This window comes from Saccopteryx bilineata, chromosome 6 (genome assembly GCF_036850765.1).
Source record: "Saccopteryx bilineata isolate mSacBil1 chromosome 6, mSacBil1_pri_phased_curated, whole genome shotgun sequence".
Taxonomy (NCBI): Eukaryota; Metazoa; Chordata; class Mammalia; order Chiroptera; family Emballonuridae; genus Saccopteryx; species Saccopteryx bilineata.
The window spans coordinates 143,184,806-143,208,872 of NC_089495.1; the positions used below are offsets into that span (position 1 = coordinate 143,184,806).

At 41.0% G+C, this 24,067-nt stretch overlaps 1 protein-coding gene across 1 annotated transcript in view; it reads left to right on the top strand.

The window, feature by feature from the left end:
* DDX1 (DEAD-box helicase 1) overlaps positions 1-24,067 on the top strand; it is a 41,660-nt gene that overhangs the window by 7,643 nt on the left and 9,950 nt on the right. The window contains exons 6-18 of the mRNA XM_066235759.1: positions 341-388; positions 1,289-1,372; positions 1,606-1,689; positions 2,064-2,140; positions 4,080-4,152; positions 5,331-5,407; positions 5,532-5,646; positions 6,361-6,499; positions 16,340-16,400; positions 19,810-19,908; positions 20,921-21,010; positions 21,736-21,924; positions 22,834-22,885. Of these exons, the coding sequence (XP_066091856.1) occupies positions 341-388; positions 1,289-1,372; positions 1,606-1,689; positions 2,064-2,140; positions 4,080-4,152; positions 5,331-5,407; positions 5,532-5,646; positions 6,361-6,499; positions 16,340-16,400; positions 19,810-19,908; positions 20,921-21,010; positions 21,736-21,924; positions 22,834-22,885 (1,188 nt within the window). The remainder of the gene's footprint in view (positions 1-340; positions 389-1,288; positions 1,373-1,605; positions 1,690-2,063; positions 2,141-4,079; positions 4,153-5,330; positions 5,408-5,531; positions 5,647-6,360; positions 6,500-16,339; positions 16,401-19,809; positions 19,909-20,920; positions 21,011-21,735; positions 21,925-22,833; positions 22,886-24,067) is intronic.

Consider the following 24,067-nt stretch of genomic DNA (forward strand, 5'->3'; position numbering starts at 1 on the left):
CAGTTATTTTTGTTACTATTGAAGTCAACTCATTACCAAAATTTTGTCAGTGCCCTCAGCGTTATGACGGATCAGTGCTGTCTAATGCAGAGTACACTGAAGCAGTGAGGGGCAGAGGTTTTATCCCCAGGTAGGCCAGTGGCTATTATCTTGGACATGTTTCCATTTCCAGTGCGTGTTGCTGCTAATAAAAACAGCAATACATTATTTGTACATTTTAAATAATGTGTAAAATTGAATCTAGAGGGATTAAGCTATCATATAACATATGCTTTATTTTTGATAATGTGCTTTTATTTTCACTGTTTGACGGTAACTGTTCTTATTTTAATTCATTTAGTGCTCAACAAATGGCAGATGAACCCCTATGACAGAGGAGCTGCTTTTGGTGAGTGATCAGGGGTTGTGGGCTTGACCCACGGTCAGGGCAGGTATGAGAAGCAATGAATGAGTACACAACTAAATGGAACGAGCTGATGCTTTTCTCTCCCTTCCTTCTGTCCCCCACTTCCCTCCCTCTCTCATTCCTTCTCTCTCCCTTTCCTTCTGTCTCTCTCAAATCAGAGGAGGAAAAAGTTGGTTCTATGTTTATGTGCTGAATATGCATTGCGAGCTGGTAGCAGGACAGGAGTTTCTGTTTCTTCTCAGCGCAGATAAAGTCAGTTAACTTAAGGCCATTAAGCACCAGTAAGCACTGTGGCCGATCATGATGTGTGACATGGAACTTCACCTCTTAGAGTTCCAACAGTAACAGATAACAACTATAGGTCTATTGATCTGTGCTTTTTCCTGTCCCCCTTACGGTTCCGGATCAGTGGATTGGGGACCAGTACCGACACAGTACCTTTTCTCCTTTTAGTACAGTAGTCACTGAGCGTAAATCAGAGCAGCAGTTTTTATGGGTATGCATGCTGTGTCATCCTTGGGTATCCATTTAAAGAGCCTTTAGAGACTCGTCTGAACACATCTGTATTAGTGATGCAGCATTTCTTAGTACAAGTCATGTTAGATGCTGTTTTGATTCCTTTTTGGGTTTGTTGCAGTAAATTCGTGTCCTTTTGAACAGACGACTGTAGAAACTAGTCCCCAGCATGGCTCAGGTCCCCGGGGAGGAGAGGGCAGTTACTCACGGGGCAGGTTTGGTGGTCACTCAGGGATCCGCACATCTCGTTCTCTGGAACACCGCTACAAGAGAAGGGATGACCTAACTAGCGGGACTGCATTTTTCAGAATGCCTGATTTATATAGTCTGTACTGACATGCTTTCCTGTGTTTTTCTTCAATACAGCAATTGGATCAGATGGTCTTTGTTGTCAGAGCAGAGAAGTAAAGGAATGGCACGGATGTAGAGCTACTAAAGGGCTAACAAAAGGTATTAAACAGCATTTGTGCCTGTGTCAACTTTTGTGATAACTATACTAATAAATGAACTTCCTTAATATAGCTCTATGTCAAGGATCTGAAAAGATTTTTAATGTTACAGAAAGACCTATAATTCTTCATTTGGGTCATACAGATCATAATTCAGAAAGAATGGGAAAGGGCTCATGATAAATGAATGATATGTGTAATTAACAGAGATCTTAAAGCATTTTTCCCTTGTAGGGAAACACTACTATGAAGTGTCCTGTCATGACCAGGGATTGTGCAGAGTTGGGTGGTCCTCCATGCAGGCTTCCTTAGATCTCGGTAAGTGCTTCTAAAGTAAACTGAATTTATTAATTTATATTTGTGGATTGTTAACTTTTAATTACAATGGGGAGCAAAATGATAAACTTGACCATACAAAGTACTGTATGTATTTAGAGACATGGAATTATTATTGATCTGTACTTCAACCCATTCCAAAAAAGATTTGAAGTACCAAAACTAGATCTATTGTAACAGTATAAAGTTAGGAGGAATAGGTTAAGAAAATGAGTGAACTCAGAGTCAAGTTAGTGCACATGAATACATACTGCACAATACTGTTTAAGCTTTTGTAAATGTGTAGGCTTCATTTACAGGGCTTTTAATCTTATATTTAGTCTCACCACGTAAGTAAAATCCCTTTTTAAATCTAGGTACTGACAAGTTTGGATTTGGCTTTGGTGGAACAGGAAAGAAATCCCATAATAAACAATTTGATAATTATGGAGAGGTAAGTTGTTTTATTTTCTTAACCATAGCATTAGTAAGTTTTCTTGTGTACTTATGTGGTCACTCATAATATGACTGAGGGTATAGAAATGATTCTCAATTCAGGTGGTTTATCTGAATATAGGAGTGGGCAAAAGTAGGTTAATAATAAGTAATACAATAAATAGTGATATTGGTTCTGGTGCTGGTTGAAATGGGATTCATGTACAGTGTCATATACAAGGCATTTTATTGGACTCACACCTGGAGCAGCTTAGGCTGCTGCAGTAAGATTTATTTGGGGTTGAATAGAAGGTTGCTCGCAGGTACTCAGTGTCTCATGTCTGTCTGTCCTGCCAAGGAAAAAGTCGAGTCTCGTCTTCGTAAGCCCAGTATAAAGACCAAAGTTCAGATACTCTGCGCCATGGTGTAGCCCACATTAAAGCTCAGCCCAGTCCAGGCGCTGCTCAGAGCCTGCACTTGAGAGACCACACAGCTGCCAGCCCCCACACGTGGCTGTACTTGAAGACCCCACAGGACCGAGCAGGGCGAGCTTGTTTCCACGCAGGAAGAGAGAGAGCTTTGCTAAGCCTGTTTGTATTTTCAGGCTGGGAAGGGCTAGCTTCCCTTTAAGCTTACCCCATCCATATCTAGCCACCTGCCCACGTTAACAATGGTGCGAGAATAGACTGGTTTGTGTACTCACCCCTGTAAACCTACTTTTGCCCACCCCTCTATTTTCCACAGGTAGTTCAGATTTGGACTTCAGTAAGGAATGCTATAAAATTTATTGAGCTCCAAATTATATTACTTTATCCTCTGTTTTACCTCATTTTGATTTTGGTTTTGATTTACATGTGACTGTCATTTCTTATTTTTAAAATTTTTCATGGCTGACCAGTGGTGACGCAGTGGATTAAGTGTCGACCTGGAATCCTCTGGTCACCGGTTCGGAACCCCAGGATTGCCTGGTCAAGGCACATATGGGAGTTGATGCTTCTTCTCCCACCTTCTCTTTCTCTCTCTCCTCTCTCTCTAAAAATGAATAAATCTAAGTTTGCTTAAAGGCTTTAATCACTGTAAAAAAAAATAGAAGACTGGATAAAGAAGGTGTGGCACAGCACATATACACCATGGTATACTATTCAGCCATAAGAAATGATGACATTGGATCATTTACAACAAAATGGTGGGATCTTGATAACATCATACGGAGTGAAATAAATAAATCAGAAAAAAACAAGAACTACATGATTCCATACATTGGTGGGACATAAAAACAAGACTAATAGACATGGACAAGAGTGTGGTGGTTACGGGGGGTGGGGGTGGGGGGGTGGGAGGATAGGGGGGAAGGAGGAGGGAGTAGGGGAGGGACAAAGAAAACTAGATAGAAGGTGATGGAGGACAATCTGACTTTGGGTGATGGGTATGCAACAGAATTGAATGACAAGATAACCTGGACATGTTTTCTTTGAATATATGTACCCTGATTTATTGATGTCACCCTATTAAAATAAAAATTTATTTATTAAAAAAAATGAATAAATCTAAAAAAAATTTCCATTGATATGAGAGAGAAGCATCAATTAATTGTTCAACTTAGTTGTTCCATTGAGTTGTACACTCACTGATTGACTGTTCCTGGTACCTGTCCTGACCAGCAGTTGAACCGTGACCTTTGGTGGTCTGGGTTGATGCTTTATCCACTGAACCAGGGGTCTTATTTTTAATCCTGGGATTCTAAATATACTTGTTCTGGTGAGTCCAAAGTGTTGATTTTGAAAAGCCTGTCAGAATCTTCTATCCTGTATAAAGTACTGTAATACGCATTTTAAACAACTACATTAGAACTTCAAGGAATTATTTTGGAGCCCTACTTTTAATGCAGGTGCATTTGAAGTTTTAGTTTTATCTGTGGGTTTGCTTTCTACTAACAGCATGACTTTCTGGTTTCCTAGGAGTTCACCATGCACGATACCATTGGATGTTACCTAGATATAGACAAAGGGCACGTCAAATTCTCCAAAAACGGTAAGCTCTCTGTCGTGTTAGGGAAGGCATATTTGTGACTTTTACTCCCCCAGCTCCTTCTCCAGTCCTCTCCCGCGACCTCTGCCTCTTTGAACAGCACTACTGAGCAGCTGCTATGTGCTGAGCACCAGCGGAGAGGGAAGGAGACGAGTGTGTGTGCTCTGTGGGGCTTTCCTGCTGGTGGACAGACTGACATGCTCTGGCCTTTCGGGGGTGGGGGGTGGGGCAGGTGCACTGGAGAAGCATGGACAGCAGGGGAGGGGAGGGGAGGAGGGCCAGGGCCAGCTGGGGCGCTGATGTACCTGGATGGTCCGAGACAGCGTCCGCTGGGGGAGGCCTCTCGGGCGGAGGGGACAGTCAGTGCAGAGGTCCTGCGGGGAGAGTGCCTGAGGTACGTGAGTAATGGTGGGGCCGCTGGGGCAGGGCACACCGAGTGCGTGCGGGAGGTGGGAGATGCGACATCACATGGGCTGCTGGGTCGGGGCACGCTGAGTGCGAGAGGGTGGGACGTGACATCATGGGGCCACCCGGTTGGGGCACACTGAGGGCGGGAGGGTGGGACGTAACATCATGGGGCCACCCGGTTGGGGCACACTGAGTGTGGGAGGGTGGGACGTGACGTCATGGGGCCACCCGGTTGGGGCACACTGAGTGCGGGAGGGTGGGACATGACGTCATGGGGGCCGCTTGGTTGGACCACACCAAGGTTGGGAGTGGGGAGATGTGACGTCATGAAGTGGTGAGGCTGGACTATCCAGGGCCTTATTGCTCATGATACAGTTTTTCTTTTGAGTGAGGTTGGAAGCCTTGTGGGTTTTGAATCGAGATTTGAGTCGAGAATTTGCATCATCTGTTTCTAATTAACAGTGTCATTCTAGGTGCTACATTGACCAGAGACTGGTCAGTGGGTGGGTCAGGGATGGCAGTAGGCAGGGAGCCAGTGGGGTGATCTGAGTTCTGTTTGGGACATACTAAGTTTCAGACTCTTATTATCTAAATGCTGAAATCAGGTAAGTAGTTTAGTGTGCAGTTTCAGAAGTGAGTGAAAAGAGAAGAGGTTGGCACAGCTAGCTGATGGTAGTGTGAGGGAAATCATGGGTGCGGGAGGGTTGGTAGAGTGATGGTGTGAGCACGTGAACGTTTCAGTTAATCTCACCTTTTTTTTTTTCTTTTTAAAGGAAAGGACCTTGGTTTGGCATTTGAAATACCACCGCATATGAAGAACCAGGCCCTCTTTCCTGCCTGTGTTTTGAAGGTAAGTAAGAACCCATTTAGAAAGATTTTGCTGTGATCATTAGCTACTTTGATCTGCATTATTGTGTATTGGCTAGTTTGCTATTAGAATAAGAATTTTCATTTTCTCCTTTATTTCATACTAGAATGCTGAACTAAAATTTAACTTTGGTGAAGAAGAATTTAAATTTCCACCAAAAGATGGTTTTGTGGCTGTTTCCAAGGCACCAGACAGCTACGTTGTCAAATCCCAGCACACAGGTGAGGATTTCAAGGGTGGGAACAGGTGAAGACTCCAGTGGGTACGGCTTCTCTCCGTGAGCTAGTTACATATACCCCCTTGCTGGTTCAGGCACACGTCTCCATTCAACACATCAGGAAAGCCTAACTTTAGAACGCAGTTCATAAACTCTTCAAGTATTTGGTTTCAGTTTAGGGATATGGGGCATTGTGACAATGATGATGATATTTGGTATTTATAACTTGCATGTTAAGTGCCCCAGCACTGTTCAGAGCTGACAGAGATTGTTAATCTTCACTAACTGCCACCCTGGAAGGTAGAAAGCCTCATTTCACAGACAGAGAGGTTGGGGACGAGGGCCTTCAAATAACCTGCCCGAGGTCACAGGACAGGTAAGTGGGAGAACCGAGTTCATGCCCAAGCCGCCTCAATCCGGAGCTCAGGCCGTCGCCCACGTCCTGCCCGACCTGTCTCAGTTATTTGAAGTCAGTGCATTTCATAACTTAGTTTACTTTGTCACAGAACAGATAAACCAATTGCATTATTGCAAGTAGATTTAAAAAAAACTTAGTTTATTTGAAGACTCTGAGTTGTACTGTGCTTTGTTTATCTCCTATGCTTTTCGACAATTGTTATTTTAAATTTTGATATTGGAATACTTGCATGCATATTCTACAAATACAAGTACTCTGAGGTGTGACTTGAATGCGTCCTAACTTTTTAATTCCTCAAAGGTAGTGCCCAGGTGGCGCAGACAAAATTTCTCCCCAACGCGCCCAAAGCTCTCATCGTCGAGCCGTCCCGGGAGTTAGCTGAACAAACTTTGAATAACATCAAGCAGTTTAAGAAATACGTTGATAACCCTAAATTAAGGTAACGCTTCCGTTTTGTGCTCACTGTCTTTAGGTTTGAGGTATTTGTGAAGAAGAGTAAGGTAGAAAAAAAATGAGGTAGAAATTCAGTGTTTAAACACACATATAAGTGTGTGAGTTTATTTAACTTTGACATAAGTAGCAGTTAGTTTCTATAAAACTGCTTAAGTGATGAGTTGGATTTAAAGGTAAATTGAGATGTTTTTACTGTCTCTCTTACATGAAGGGTCATGGTTTGCAAGACAGCATCACAGTAAAAGTTAGATTTCTTAAGGGAGCTTTTCATTCAGTATTAGATTTATTGCTTCGTTTGCATAGAAAATAATAACATTCTCTTTCCAGCGTATTGGAAAACAACTCAGTGAGCTTGACTCTGGCCTGCCTCACAGCCGTGACCTCCTGTTTGGGGGCTCAGTGGTCATTGTCGAGTTGGAGGGCTCCTACCGTAGCGATGAGGTCTTGTGGAGCTGCTTGCTCAGCAGAGTCCCTTGTGCAGTATCTTACATGGTTTTGATTTGCATTTCTGTGTAGCTAATGATACTGGACATGTTTTCCTGTGCTCGTTGGCCATTTGTAATGTCTGTTTCAATTCTTTGCCCATTTTTCAATGGTGTTGTCTTTTTATTGTTGAGTTTTAAGAGTTCTTTATACACACACACTATGTGTTAGATCAGGGGTCCCCAAACTATGGCCCGCGGGCCACATGCGGTCCCCTGAGGCCGTTTATCCGGCCCCCGCCTCATTCCAGAAGGGGCACCACTTTCATTGGTGGTCAGTGAGACCACGTCGCTCACGTACAGTACTACTTCTGGTGACGCGGGACGCACGCCTCACGGCTCCGGAAGCGCATCATATCACTTGTTATGGTTAGCAGTGACAAATACGGAACTGGACATTGACCAGCTCATTAGCCAAAAGCAGGCCCATAGTACCCATTGAAATACTGGCCAGTTTGTTGATTTAAATTTACTTGTTCTTTATTTTAAATATTGTATTTGTTCCCTATTTTTTTATTATTATTTTAAAATAAGATATCTGCAGTATGCAAAAGGATTTGTTCATAGTTTTTTTTATTTTATAGTCCGGCCCTCCCTCACAGTCTGAGGGACAGTGAACCCTGTGTAAAAAGTTTGGGGACCCCTGTGTTAGATATATACATCATTTGCAAATATTTTCTCCCTTTCTGTGGGCTATTTTCATTCTCTTGAGAATGTCCTTTGAAATATAGAAGTTTTTAATTTTTTTTTTAAATTGATTAGTTTTTAATTATAAAATAGATTTATGTATATATGTACAGATGTCTTAATTATGCACAAGTATATTTACTTCTACATATGATGTTTCAGTCTTAAAATTATTTTAATTTTTAGAATTTTAAGTATTTTATTTTATTTTATTTTTTTAATAAATTTTTATTAATGGTAATGGGATGACATTAATAAATCAGGGTACATATATTCAAAGAAAACATGTCTAGGTTATTTTGTCACTAAATTATGTTGCGTACCCCTTGCCCAAAGTCAGATTGTCCTCCGCCACCCTCTATCTAGTTCTCTGTGCCCCTCCCCCTCCCCCTCTCTCCCACCCTACCTCCTATGTCCTCCCTCCCCCCACCCCTGGTAACCACCACACTCTTGTCCATGTCTCTCAGTCTCATTTTTATGTTCCACCACTGTATGGAATCATGTAGTTCCCGTCTTTTTCTGATTTACTCACTTCACTCCTTATAATGTTATCAAGATCCCACCATTTTGCTGTAAATGATCTGATGTCATCATTTCTTATGGCTGAGTAGTATTCCATAGTGTATATGTGCCACATCTTCTTTATCCAGTCATCTATTGAAGGGCTTTTTGGTTGTTTCCATGTCTTGGCCACTGTGAACATTGCTGCAATGAACATGGGGCTACATGTGTCTTCACGTATCAATGTTTCTGAGGTTTTGGGGTATATACCCAGTAGAGGGATTGCTGGGTCATAAGGTAGTTCTATTTGCAGTTTTTTGAGGAACCACCATACTTTCTTCCATAATGGTTGTACTACTTTACAGTTCCACCAACAGTGTATGAGGGTTCCTTTTTCTCCACAGCCTCTCCAACATTTGCTATTACCCGTCTTGTTGATAATAGCTAATCTGACAGGGGTGAGGTGGTATCTCATTGTAGTTTTGATTTGCATTTCTCTAATAACTAATGAAGCTGAGCATCTTTTCATATATCTGTTGGCCATTTGTATCTCTTCCTGGGAGAAGTGTCTGTTCATGTCCTCTTCCCATTTTTTTATGGGATTGTTTGTTTGTTTGTTGTTGAGTTTTATGAGTTCTTTGTAAATTTTGGATATTAGGCCCTTATCTGAGCTGTTGTTTGAAAATATCATTTCCCATTTAGTTGGCTGTCTGTTTATTTTGATATCAGTTTCTCTTGCTGAGCAAAAACTTTTTATTCTGATGTAGTCCCATTCATTTATCTTTGCCTTCACTTCTCTTGCCATTGGAGTCAAGTTCATAAAATGTTCTTTAAAACCCAGGTCCATGATTTTAGTACCTATGTCTTCTTCTATGTACTTTATTGTGTCAGGTCTTATATTTAGGTCTTTGATCCATTTTGAATTAATTTTAGTACACGGGGACAGGCTGTAGTCGAGTTTCATTCTTTTGCATGTGGCTTTCCAGTTTTCCCAACACCATTTGTTGAAGAGGCTTTCTTTTCTCCATTGTATGTTGTTGGCCCCTTTATCAAAGATTATTTGACCATATATATGTGGTTTTATTTCTGGGCTTTCTATTCTGTTCCATTGGTCTGAGTGTCTATTTTTCTGCCAATACCATGCTGTTTTGATTATCGTGGCCCTATAATATAGTTTAAAGTCAGGTATTGTAATGCCCCCAGCTTCATTCTTTTTCCTTAGGATTGTTTTGGCTATTCGGGGTTTTTTATAGTTCCATGTAAATCTGATGATTTTTTGTTCCATTTCTTTAAAAAATCTCATAGGGATTTTGATGGGAATTGCATTAAATTTGTATATTGCTTTGGGTAATATGGCCATTTTGATTATATTTATTCTTCCTATCCAAGAACAAGGAATATTTTTCCATCTCATTGTATCTTTTTCGATTTCCCTTAACAATGCTTTGTAATTTTCATTATATAGGTCCTTTACATTCTTTGTTATGTTTATTCCTAGGTATTTTATTTTTTTTGTTGCAATCGTGAAGGGGATTACTTTTTTGAGTTCGTTTTCTAATATTTCATTGTTGGCATATAGAAAGGCTATGGACTTTTGTATGTTAATTTTGTATCCTGCGACCTTACTGTATTGGTTTATTGTTTCTAATACTCTTTTTGTGGAGTCCTTCGGGTTTTCGATGTATAGGATCATATCATCAGCAAAAAGTGATACCTTTACTTCTTCTTTTCCGATATGGATGCCTTTTATTTCTTTGTCTTGTCTGATTGCTCTGGCCAGAACTTCTAGCACCACGTTAAATAAGCGTGGAGAGAGTGGACAACCCTGTCTTGTTCCTGATTTAAGGTAGAAAGTCCTCAGTTTTATGCCGTTTAATAGGATGTTGGCTGATGGTTTATCATATATGGCCTTTATCATGTTGAGATATTTTTCTTCTATACTCATTTTGTTGAGAGTCTTAAACATAAAATTGTGTTGTATTTTATCGAAAGCCTTTTCTGTGTCTATTGATAAGATCATGTGGTTTTTGTTCTTTGTTTTGTTCATATGGTGTATTACGTTAACCGTTTTACGTATGTTGAACCATCCTTGAGATTCTGGGATGAATCCCACTTGATAATGATGTATTATTTTTTTAATATGTTGTTGTATTCAGTTTGCCAGTATTTTGTTTAGTATTTTAGCATCTGTATTCATTAGAGATATTGGTCTGTAGTTTTCTTTCTTTGTGCCATCCTTGCCAGGTTTTGGTATGAGGGTTATGTTGGCCTCATAAAATGTGTTTGGAAGTATTGCTTCTTCTTCAATTTTTTGGAAGACTTTGAGTAGAATAGGAACCAAGTCTTCTTTGAATGTTTGATAGAATTCACTAGTATAACCGTCTGGGCCTGGACTTTTATTTTTGGGGAGATTTTTAATAGTTTTTTCTATTTCCTCCCTGCTGATTGGTCTGTTTAGGCTTTCTGCTTCTTCATGACTCAGTCTAGGAAGGTTGTATTGTTCTAGGAATTTATCCATTTCTTCTAGATTGTTGTATTTGGTGGCATATAATTTTTCATAGTATTCTACAATAATTCTTTGTATATCTATGATGTCTGTGGTGATCTCTCCTCTTTCATTTTGTATTTTATTTATTTGAGTCCTGTGCCTTTTTTCCTTGGTGAGTCTTGCCAAGGGTTTGTCAATTTTGTTGATCTTTTCAAAGAACCAGCTCCTTGTTTTATTGATTTTTTCTATAGTTTTTCTGTTCTCTATTTCGTTTATTTCTGCTCTGATTTTTATTATCTCCTTTCTTCGGCTGGTTTTGGGTTTTCTTTGTTCTTCTTTTTCTAGTTCCTTAAGGTGTGAAGTTAAGTGGTTTACTTCGGCTCTCTCTTGTTTGTTCATATAGGCCTGAAGTGATATGAACTTTCCTCTTATTACTGCTTTTGCTGCATCCCATAGATTCTGATATGTCGTATTTTCATTTTCATTTGTCTGTATATATCTTTTGATCTCTGTGCTTATTTCTTCTTTGACCCATTCATTTTTTAGAAGTATGTTGTTTAGTTTCCACATTTTTGTGGGTTTTTCCCCCTCTTTTTTGCAGTTGAATTCTAGTTTCAAGGCTTTATGATCAGAAAATATGCTTGGTACAATTTCAATTTTTCTAAATTTGCTGATATTGTCTTTGTGGCCCAACATATGGTCAATTCTTGAGAATGTTCCATGTACACTAGAGAAAAATGTATACTCTGTCGCTTTGGGATGAAGTGTCCTGTAGATGTCTATCATATCCAGGTGTTCTAGTATTTCGTTTAAGGCCACTATATCTTTATTGATTCTCTGTTTGGATGACCGATCTAGAGCCGTCAGTGGTGTATTGAGGTCTCCAAGTATGATTGTATTTTTGTTAGTTTTTGTTTTAAGGTCAATAAGTAGCTGTCTTATATATTTTGGTGCTCCTTGGTTTGGTGCATATATATTAAGGATTGTTATGTCTTCTTGATTCAACTTCCCCTTAATCATTATGAAATGACCATTTTTGTCTCTGAGTACTTTTTCTGTCTTGTAGTCAGCATTATTAGATATGAGTATTGCTACGCCTGCTTTTTTTTGGGTGTTGTTTGCTTGGAGTATTGTTTTCCAGCCTTTCACTTTGAATTTGTTTTTATCCTTGTTGCTTAGATGTGTTTCTTGTAGGCAGCATATAGTTGGATTTTCTTTTTTAATCCATTCTGCTACTCTGTGTCTTTTTATTGGTAAGTTTAATCCATTTACATTTAGTGTAATTATTGACACTTGTGGGTTCCCTACTGCCATTTTATAAATTGCTTTCTGTTAGTTTTGTATCTAGTTTGATTCTTCTCTTTTGTTTTTCTATCATTTGTTTTTCTTTGTTTGTGTTCCATACTTCTTTCCTCTGTTGCTACCTTTTTTAAGTCAAGTGTTTTTGTGGTGGTTTTTTCAAGGGTGGTTACCATTAAGTAATGAAAAGGGTACCTACCATATTCATTGTAGTACCCTATCTTATAAGTATTTCTGCACTTCATCGTCCTTTGCTACTGTTAATCTCCATCCTCTCCCCCCTTTTTTTCCTTTGTTGTCACAGTTTAAGTTTGGTTTTATTGTGTTCTTGGTGGAGCTGTTACTTGTGGTTATGTTTTCTTTTGTTCTTTGAATCTGGTTGGAAAACCCCCTTTAGTATTTCCTGGAGTGGGGGCTTTCTGTTGATAAATTCTCTCATCTTTTCTGTATTTGTGAATGTTTTTATATCTCCTTCATACTTGAAGGATAGCTTTGATGGGTATAATATTCTTGGCTGAAAGTTCCTCTCTTTCAGGGCTTTAAATATTGGGGTCCACTCTCTTCTAGCTTGTAGAGTTTCTGCTGAGAAATCTGATGATAGTCTAATAGGCCTTTATATGTTGTACTCTTCTTTTCCCTGGCTGCCTTGAGAATTTTTTCTTTGTCATTGGTTTGTGTCATCTTTATTATGATGTGCCTTGGAGTGGGTTTGTTGGGGTTAAGAAAACTCGGTGTTCTGTTTGCTTCTTGAATTTGAGGCTTTAGTTCTTTCCACAGGCTTGGGAAGTTCACGTCTATTATTTGTTTGAGTATATTCTCCATTCCGTTTTCTTTCTCTTCTCCCTCTGATATACCTATTATTCTTATGTTATTCTTTCTGATGGACTCAGACAATTCCTGTAGGGCTTTCTCGTTTTTTATTATTTTTGAGTCTCTTTCTTCTTCTCTCTGTTGTGCCTCAAGTTGTTTGTCTTCTATTTCACTAATCCTATCCTCAATCTGGGCTGTTCTGTTAGCTAAGCTTGTTACCTCGTTTTTCAGCTTGTGAATTGAGTTTTTCATTTCTGTTTGATTTGTTTTAATAGTTTCAATTTCCTTGGTAATATATTCTTTGTGTTCATTGAGTTGTTTTCTGATCTCCCTATATTGCCTTTCTGTGTTTTCTTGTATATCTCTGAGTATTTTTAAGATTTCTATTTTAAATTCTCTGTCATTTAGCTCCAAGGCTTCCAATATGTTAAGTCTTTTCTCCATAGTTTTTTCCTCATCTATTTGTGTTACCTCTCTTTCTTTTGTATCCATAATATTCGATTTCCTCTTTCTTATTGGCATCTGAGGGTGGTCTTGTTGATAGCACTAATTAGAATTAATAAAGAGTAAAAAGGAAAAAAAAAGAAAAAAAAAAAAAAAGGTAAAACACCCCACAAAAGAAAACAGTAATAATTTATTATTTCCTCCTTTTTTCTTTCTTCTCTTTCCCTCCTCTCCCCTCCTCAGGGAAATATCGTGCCTATAATGGAGGGCCTGATTTGGGGTGAAGAGTTCAAGGGGCAAAAAAAGGGAGTAGGGACCTACTAAATGCACAAAAAAAAAAAAAAAAAGGGAAGAAAATTTTAGACAAGCATAAGATGATTTGCTTGTAAGTGATGGTCAACTAAGAGATATAATGAGAGGGATAAGAGGGAACCAGAAAAAAGGACCAAAAAAAGAATAATAAAGAAGAAAAAAATAAAAATAATAAGTAAAAATCTGTTTTATTAAGTGGAGCGAAGACTAAGTACAATGGAGACCTTGGGTTGGGAGGACCCAAAATGCCACAAAAATAAACAAGAAAAAAACAAAAACAAAAGCAAAAAAGAAAAATAAAGCCAAAAAAAGCCTTGAGTCCCAAATTAATTTGTTCGTGATTGAGGATTAAATGGGAGGAAAGTAAAACGAGAAAAGAAAAAACGAATAGAAAGGAAAAAATAAGAAAAAGAGAAAAACGAAGGAAGAAATAAAAAAGGAAGAGAAAAAAACAAAATAAAGGAAATAAAAACAAAACAAAACAAAAGGAGAGAGTGAGAGTTAAGTGTTTTGGAGTATAACCTTAAAGGAGGGTGAGGATGAAGAAGAGAAATAAAATGTAACACTCATGGGTAGTGTAGTTCAAGAAAAGGGAAGCATAAGATGGGCAGAGAATAGAAGGACCGAGGTGGAGGAAATAAAGGCAATAAGATAGAAGAAACAACAACAACAAAAAAATTAGTGGAACAAGTTGTAAAGTCTGTGGATTTTTCTTGATTTTGAGAGGTTAACTTCTTCCTTTTTCTTTTCTCTCCCTCTTCCTGGTCGGTGACTCTGTACCCCAGGCTCTGCCCCTGTGTCACACTTAGGTAGGGATTTGCAGTTGATGGGATCCTATGGCAATGTCATATAATTGGCTTTAGTCTTGCTGGTAGTCAAGGCTTGTTGGCGTTTGCAGGGTCCAACGATGAGAGAGTTTGCTTTCCTGGATTCTCTCTCCTAGTCCCCCCTTCCTGAATTAGCAGCCTGGTGATCCAGCTATAAGGCTGCAACTGCTTCTGCCTGGGGAGTAAGAGGCTCAAAGAGCTGGGAAATCCCCACTCTATCCCCACTCAGTGCAAGGCTTTGGGAAAGGCTCTGGCAGTCAGGGCCTCCAGCGTAATCAGGCGGGGGTGGGAGTCAATTGTTGTCAAGGTGACTGTTCAGCGCCTAGCATTCAGTTGGACCTCTCAACCCAGGCTTTCCACACTTTGTAGCCTGTTTTGGCTGGGAAGAAGAGGCACTAGTCTCTGCTTGCAACTAATGTAGTATAGATCTTATTATCTGCCAAGTCCTTCTTGTTAGCGTTTATCCCTGAATATGGAGGCTCTATCAATCAAAAGTTGCCCCCGCCCCTTTAGCGAGAGGCACTAAAAAATATCACGCCTCTTGTCTTGGGTCGCTGAACTGAGAGAGATCTTATCAGTTAGAACCGAGGGTGCGCAGATTTCATGGGTTAAGCTAATTTCAGTGATTGGGTCGCAGCTGTGCTCCCGAGGGTATTTTAGGCTGCCTGCGTGCGCCCCTCCCCCAACGCTTGATTGTTAGCTTGAATGGCTGGGTGAGGTGCCCCTGCTCGCCCCGCCGCTGGCGGCTGGACCGCACCAGGTGCAGGATAATGGGGCACCCTGGGTGTGCGGGCCAGTATTGCGCTCTGGGCGTGTGGAATGCCCAGGGCACGCGCGCGAATGGGGTGCTCCGGGCACCGGTGGCTGGCGACTCTCACTCGCAGTGCGCGGGCTGCTGGGAACGTTAGCGGTGCTCGCTCTGCAACTGGACCGGGCGCGCGCCAGCGGCTGCTCGCGGCTCCCAAGTGTGGGCGGTGCTCGCTCTGCAACCGGACTGGGCGCGCCCGCGGCTGCTCGCGGCTCCCAAGTGTGGGCTGACTCACCACAGGCGCACTCCCTCGCGGATTGAATGAACGTCCCTGCGGTAGCTTCCTCCACACCCTCGTCTCTCAGATTCAAGTGATAACAGTCCTTTCGCTTTCAGTTTGTGTGGAACTCCGGAATGCTCCGAGGATAAATTTTTCTGTTTCTAGTTGATAAATTTGTTGTGATTTAGGGGAGATCTGTCGGACGCGCTGCTCACGGCGCCATTTCCGTGACGTCACCGAAGTTTTTAATTTTGATGAAATCCAATTTACCTATTTTTTTCTTTAATTGCTCATCTTTTTGATTTGTATATAATGTCATGAAAATTTTCTCCTCTGTTTTATTCTAAGAGTTATATAGTTTTAGGTCTTACATTTAGATTTGTGGCTCGTTTTGAGTTAATTTTTGTGTATTTTCAGATTATACGTGCACATCCATTCATCCCAGCGCCAGTTGTTGAAAAGACTACTCTTAAGATTCCCCCTTGAATAATCTTGACATAAGGCAGCTTCTTTTAACCTTCCCATTTTTTTTGAAGTATTTTGAATGAGAAAAATTTAAACCACTCAAGGATAGCGTATGAAAAAGGTCTCCTTTCACTCTGTCCTCCAGCTGTTGTCATTCTACCTGGAGACAACTTTTAAAACTTGATAGTTCTGTATTTTTTCAGAGCTATTCTCTATACAGACAGCCATCTAGGTCAGGAAAGGTGGGTGGAAGTGGAGCTGGGGGCCCCTGGAGGCTGTGTGCTAGGCTTCCTCTCCGATTACCACTGCCCTGAGCATCTTACCTGGCCCCTGCTGTGAATGGTGGTTCCATCCATTGAATTCCGACTGTCCTCGGGTTCTTCCTCAGTCACTCAGCTTTCATTTTCACCTAAAAGGAATGGATGCAAGTCCTGCAGAAAAGCGTGCTTTAATCTCTCCTCTGCTGTCTGCTCTGTGTTTCAGGGAGCTTCTGATCATTGGCGGCGTAGCAGCCCGGGACCAGCTCTCTGTTTTAGACAATGGGGTGAGTTGCACCTTTAATTTTTGAAAAGTAACTTAATGGGTGGCCGTCTGGCAATACAGTGGTGTTGTGCTTCAAGAAAAATCAGAAGAGGCTGATGTAGAACAAGGTCAGAAAAGTGTTTGTTCAAAGTTCCTCTCGCAGCTCTGCCCTCTCTTTCCCCTCACATGCAGAGCGGTGGGCCCTTCCCAGCCCCTGTGGTCTGCCTTTGAGCGCCTGAGGATTTCCTTCTCACTTTCTTGAATTAAGTGTCGTTTCTTTGGGGAGGGAGGGGATAACTGAAACTAAAAGAAGAAGAAATTGGACTTAAGCACAGAAATGGAGAGTGGATTGTTGAGCAGCAGTTTGGGGAGACCTTTGAGATGGGGGGAAGATGACAGGACGTGGTTCCTGTAGCAGGAGGTGAGTTCGGATCTGCGAAAGCCACGTCTTAAAGGCTGTGCTTAGCCGGGCGTTGGTAAAGGACAGAACTCAGACTGTGATCCTTATCAATGGGGGAGACACTTGAGAAATTCTTAATTGTGCTCATCAGTTCTGTGAAGCTAAATACGGGCAGGACCTTATAAAATATCATACATACGAAATAACTTCTTCCTTACAGATTTCTCTTCCATTTCCTTCTCTAAATTTTTTATCATTTAGTCTAACCACCTGGTACTGAGTCATGGAGGGCAAACACATCCTCCTTCCCGTTACATTGGTGCCCGCCAAATGAAATTTTATGCCGAAAGATTTAGATTTGACCTGGAATGGCGTATTAAGAGCAAGGACTCGCATTATATACTATGCCTGTTCATGCTATTCTAAGATGGTAATATTGCTTCAGTGTATTCATTCTTATTTAGTGTGTTATACTTTAGTAGTTGTAAGAGATATTTAATATGTTCGTTCCCAATATATTGATTCTTTAAACCCAAATCCATTTTCTTCATAAGTTATTAAATTTCTTAACTCATATTTTCCAGCTACAGAGCTTTTAGGGAATTAGACCTGCTTTCATCAGTCATATCTGAAAGTGTGGTATTGGCCGAAGCTCATGGCAGAACCGAGGCGGTGTGGTTCTGCGGCTTCTGCGGTAGGGTTCAGTTTCATCCTACTTAGGAGAGCTAATGTGTTCACTTTCTGTTCTTCCCATCCTACCTTCTGTCCTTCTGCTGTCTTCCACCGTCCTCTGGCTCAGCCTTAGTTAGCCCTGTGCTGTGTCTGACGCAACAGTGGAAGTCAGCTTTGGAGCAAGAGAATAGAACTATTTAATTTTTAAAATCTGTTAAAGTGGCAGCATTCTCAACATGTGCAGTTAAGACCTGGGGGAGTAGTTGGTGCCATTACACAAGTCATACTAACGTATCTCGGGCTTTTCCTTTAACCAAGTTATTTTTTTTCTGTTTAAACCTGAGAGACCTTGTGTCTGTACTCATGCTGACTGCCCACTGAAATGGAGGAAGGAGACTCAGTGGTTTCGAGTCCTACACTAAGGACATGCTACGCATAGGGTGAGATAGGCGTTCTGTCCACTGGGCACCTGTCTCAGTGCTCAGCATATAGTAGCTTCCTCATACACGAAACAGATTTTGTCTTTTACCTTCAGACTGTATTCTGTAGGTCGGAGTAAGACTTGCCTATAGTTATCAGTACAGATGAAACAACAGCTTCAGAAATGTGTGTTTTATTTTTCTCGGGAACATAAGCACCTTCCTTGGATCAAATCCCACGCCCGTTCAGCACAGTGTCCACCTTTTCAGAGGCTGCGATACGGAGGGGATGTGGCTGGAGGAGCAGTTTGTTAGGAGAAAGTTACCTTTGAGCCTGAGTGGAGAAAACACACGAAAGAGTAGAAAGTGATTTTTCATCCTGTCAATAAGGAGTGAAAGTTTTGACTTGTCTAATTTATCACACGATTTTACATAATGCTTTATTTGTGTTCACACACATACAGTCACATACACACTTTAGAAATAAAAATGTCTAACTTTTATTGACTGCTTTCCAGAATTGGAGGAGACATCATGCTAAATGCCTCTCATTCGTTTTCTTACTCAGTTCTGACAGGTGCCCCCTGGGACGGTCCTGTGCCCCATTTTACAGGTCAGGACGAGGGCTTATACCAGTATTGACTAACTGCCCAAGATGTGGCAACTCGTGAGTGGAGCTCACTTCAGATGAACATGGGTTCTTGGTCACTGTGCCTATGGGCTTGATTACAAGATAGGCCCTGGGTGGAATGGGAATGCTGGTTGTATGGGCATGGGGGTTCATGGTACTGTTATATATATACTCTCTGCGTATAACTGAAGTTTGTGTGTGTGTGTGTGTGACAGAGACAGAAAGAGGGACAGATAGGCAGGAAGGAGAGTGATGAGAAGGATCAATTCTTCGTTGTGGCACCTTAATTGTTCATTGATTGCTCTCTCACATGTACCTTGACCTGGGGGCTACAGCAGACCAAATGATCTCTTGCTCAAGCCAGCAACCTTGGGCTTCAGGCCAGTGACCTTTGGGCTCAAGCCAGTGACCATGGGGTCATGTCTGTGATCCCACGCTCAAGCCAGTGACCCCTGCACACAAGCCAGCGACCTCAGGGTTTCAAACCTGGTTCCTCTCCATCCCAGTCCAACTCTCTAACCACAGCACCACCACCTGGTCAGGCTATTTGAAAATGTTTATACTAAAAAGTGAAACTTTTTCTTACTGAATTAGACCTCTTCTCACGTTTGAACCCCAGGTTAGGTATTACTACGTATATCATCTAGGTGCCTTTGACTTACATATTCTAAACTTGAAGAGGAGGGTTATTATTGGTGGTATTTATCTTAGTGGCAGCATGAAATAGCATACTACTTGTAAAATGTTAGCACAGTGCCTGTGTATTATAAGCACTTGGCAAGTAGTAATTGTCACTGCTTCCCTGGGCAGTCAGAGTATCACTGTTATCAGTTATAACCAAGCTTATTGAAGTCCATCAAGGTGCCTTACCTATCTCATCTCTTAATTACCGCAGTCATCTTGCAAAGCGGGAGGTGTTACTCCTTCAAAAATGGGAAAACTGAAACTAGAAGAGAGTAAGCAAGCTGAGGTCCCACCGCTGGGTAGTGGTAGAACTGGGATTTGAATTTCAGAGTGCCAGCAAATTCAACTGATTTTTACTTGAAAAGTACAAATTTTATATGTTAGACTATGTATAACATTTAAGGATGTCATACTCAGTGGTCCAGATTCTTAAGATTAATCCCAAACCAAATACAAGCTTGGTGATACAGCATGATCTATAACTTCTTTTTTTTTACAAACTTAGAGTTGAAGGTGATACTCAGTAGGCATGGATTATTATAAGTAGACAGTTGCTGGTTGCTACTTGAAGGTGGTTGTAATGGTTCTTCAGTTTACATCGGCTGCTGCTTCTGACATTTTTCAGGTGGATATAGTCACTGGCACTCCAGGAAGACTAGATGACTTGGTGTCCACCGGAAAGCTGAATTTATCCCAAGTCAGATTCCTGGTCCTGGATGAAGCCGTATGTTGACCTATAGTTATGTTTTTAAAAAGTGTTTGCTGTTTTGTTAACTATGTAAAATGATGAATTAAAATATATAATTCAGTCATAATTCAAATATCTAGAGAAAGTTACTGTTATCAGTATGGTATAGTTTCATCTACTTATTTTATGCAAATACTGTTTTATGTAGTTGAAATCAAACTTTGAGGAATCTAGATCTTTTAATGTAGTAGCATAAGTATTTCATGTTATTATTTGGAAAAGATTTTTGTTTTAATTTTTTAAGATTTTATTACTGGTTTTAGAGAGAGGAGAGTGAGAGAAAGGGGTGGGGAGGAGCAGGAAGCATTAACTCGTAGTTGTACGGGTCCCGACTGGTCTAGCGCAGGGTTTCCATCCGGTGACCTCAGCGTCCCAGGCTTGACGCTCCACTGTCCACCGCAGGTCAGGCTATGAAAGATTCTTAAAGGCTGTCTTCTGGTCTATTTATTGTTTGGGTGCTTTATTTACTTAACCACTCTTGTTACTAGATATATAGGTTTTTCTTTCCAAATAGTTATTTTTGTTTGCAAACAATTTTTTACACATTACAAATTATTTATGTCATAGTTGCAAAATGTGAACTGTAGGAAAAGACATTCATCTGTTCGAGACTTTAGAGACGTACTTCCAAATTATTTTTCCTGTGGGCCGAAGCAGTTTTCAGCACAGGTTTTGTTTTTATTTTCCGTGTAAAAATCATATGCTTAACGACACGTGGTTGGAGCAGTTAAACTCTTATATTCGTTCTGCAATAGTCGATGTTGTTTTGGGATTGTTTATGGCCACCTTCTTCATATTTAGTTATTTGGGATTTCAAGCTGAATTTATAATTTGTCTTTAAATGTCAAGTAGAAGATAATCATTAGAACGTCTTGGGCTGTGTGTGTATCTGTGAATTGTTTTCCATGTCTTACATTTTGCACACGATTTAGAAAAGGAAGGTTCAGGTGCCGATTTAACACTTGTGCTTCTCCGCACGCCTCTGCAGGATGGGCTTCTCTCCCAAGGCTACTCGGACTTCATAAACAGGATTCACAATCAGATTCCTCAGATCACATCAGACGGGAAACGACTTCAGGTAAAACACGACCAGTGCATCCTAAAATGCATGTAAATAATCATCATGTATTAATGCTTCATTTAGCCTTACATTTACCTTGTTTCATTGTTTTCTGATTAAATTAACTGCTCTATAAAACATTTTCTTCGACATTTGATTAAATAGTACACACAAAGGAAAGAGTCTTATAAGCTGTGGTTAGAAAGAAAGAAGGGAATTTGAAGATATATCTTAGGTGTTACAGAAGACGACAGTAAAAAATTCTTAGTGTTTTTTCTACAGAGCATTTAGAGTTGATATTTCAGACTGAAGACTGTCTCCTATTGAAGGAGAAATATCTTGAGCTGTAGAAGAACATTTCCTACAGAAATTATTTCTTAAAATATTACTTATTTTTCTCATCCTTTTCTTAGAAAGAATTTGATAGGTGGAGGCTTTTATGAGAGAGCTAAATAGAGTTTAGAATAAGTTTTTAGGTAAGTCTAAGACTTACAGTTTTAGATTTTTAAGGCCTTTCATCTTACCTGGTTTTTTGGGACCTCGGGAAGAGACATCTTGATTTCTGTGGCAGTGAGGGGACTGGGCTCAGGTGAGTTTGCCCAAAGTCACACCAGAGCTATTGCTACAGAGTCATGTATTGAAACTGTCTTCAGAGTCCAGGCTCAGCGAGTGCTGTGGCCATCATCAGCATCATAGCTAGAGTTAGTACAGCCTTGATGTAAAGTTTGATTCTCTGTTCTTAGGTGATTGTTTGCTCTGCTACTCTGCATTCCTTTGATGTAAAAAAACTGTCTGAGAAGATAATGCATTTTCCCACATGGGTTGATTTAAAAGGAGAAGATTCTGTCCCAGAGACTGTGCACCACGTGGTGGTTCCGGTGAATCCCAAAGCTGACAGGCTCTGGGAAAGGCTGGGGAAGAGCCACATTCGAGTAAGTTCTCCCTAGTGCTGACCTTTGCATGCAGTGACGCCGTCCTGAACTAGCTTCACTGCGCTCTTAGTGGTGCATGGGACAGCCAGGTACTGTGCCTCAGTAACGAGGACCCGGCCGTTGCCTGGGGGGGTTTGGGCCTCTGAGGCACAGAGTAGGTGCTGGGCTCATCTTTTATTTGTCATATATATATATATATATATATATATATATATATATATATATATAGATCTAATTTCAGAGACAGTGATTTCCACTTTTAGTAGTATTTTAGTGTCTTTTTGATGTGCCTTAGTTTTTTAAAAACAATTTCATGTGTCCATGCCAGTTTTTCTACTGTTATTAGATTTACCTTTATATAAAGTGTACATTTATTGTAAATACACAAAACTGATTAGCCTTAGACCTGTAGTTAGTGCAGTTTTTCCAAATCCAAAGAATAGTTTTGCCTACAGAATAGAAAGATGTATGTCTGAAATGCAGTCTAAAGGCAAGTACAGTTCACTTTTAACAGATGACACATGGCCTGACCGGGCGGTGGCGCAGTGGATAGAGTGTCAGACTGGGATGCAGAAGACCCAGGTTCGAGACCCCAAGGTTGCTGGCTTGAGCATGGGCTCATCTAGTTTGAGCAAGGCTCACGAGCTTGAGCCCAGGGTAATGTCCTGGCTCACTCGGTCTGCTGTAGCCCCGGGTCAAGGCACATCCGAGAAAGTAATCAATGAACAACTAAGGTGCCACAATGAGGAATTGATGTTTCTCATTTTTCTCCCTTCCTGTCTGTTCCTCGCTCTGACTCTGTCTCTGTCACTAAATAAATAAATAAAATTAAAATGCTTTAAAGAAAAAGAGATGACACCTGTTGGGAATCACTGCCTAATGCCCCCCTTCTACCCTTTCTTCTGACAGACGGATGAAGTCCATGCAAAAGATAACACGCGGCCTGGAGCCAACAGTCCCGGTAAGCCCAAACGTCAGCACAGTCAGCTGGAAGATTTTGCAGACAAATTGGTTTGTTTTGTTGAGTTATGCTCTGTCCACCCTCATGAAGGACTTGAGGTGATCTATAAAAATAGAACAGGAAATCTGAAAATAAAAGCAACAGAAATAAGCAATGGGAGGAAAGCTGATCCCATTCGGCTTGGAGGGAAGTTAATCACTGAATTTCAGATATTAGTCTCCTGCCATCTGACTCATGGACGTATTAAATTACAGGGTTCTCACTGGTCTCAGTAAAAGCGGCGGTTTCCCTGGCACACATTTTAGGGTGGCCCCGAGTTCCGAGACGGTCTTAGGACCAGGGAACCGGAGAAAGAAGGAAGAGGTCTCCAGCCATAACTTTGTGAGAGACACAGAAATGACCTAGAAATGGTTTATTGATTCTTTTTAAATCAGTGTACACAACATAAAATTTACCATTTTTACCTTTGGGAATTTTTTTTCTCATGGAAATCAGTAGAATAAGAGATTAAAAAGTTCAGAGAAGCTAGCTTGCTAGAGTGGCTGTACAGTGTAAGCCTGGGACACCCATCGGGCAATTATATTCCGTGGGGGCCCAGAGGCCACAGTATTTCCCAAGGAATGGGCGCTGGTGGAAGGCAACCAGAACTGCCAGTTCGGGAGTGACACCATTTGTGGACCAGATTCCAAGCGGGAGGTGCTGCTTTGGAGCTGTGCTCACTGATTGCAGTGGGAGGTTAGGGTGGCCCCACCTCCCTGCACACACAGGCAGGTGACGGAACTGAACCACCAGAAGCCGGGTGGAGGTCATTGCTGTAGCGAGCAGCAAGGTCAGAGTGGAAAGCGTGTCAGATACTATTTCTGACACGGAGATGGTCTCCAGTCCCTGCAGAAGCTGAACTGATAATGCGTGGCCAAAGGTCCCACCATAAATTGCATTGTTAACATAGATGTAGCATGGACCAAGCCCCCCAGGTCAGCAAAGACAGGCAGGACATTTCAAGGGCTTAGAGGTCACTTCCCAGAGCCTTTTGGACAAGTTAATTCTTGACTGTCCATTTTCTCACCAACACCTTTCATCTGAATACGCCTCTATCCTGTCTTACCCACTTCAGCTCAGGTTGGTTTTAACCATTTTTAAGTGTGCAGTTAATTCAGTGGCAGTAAGGCCGTTCTGGCTGTG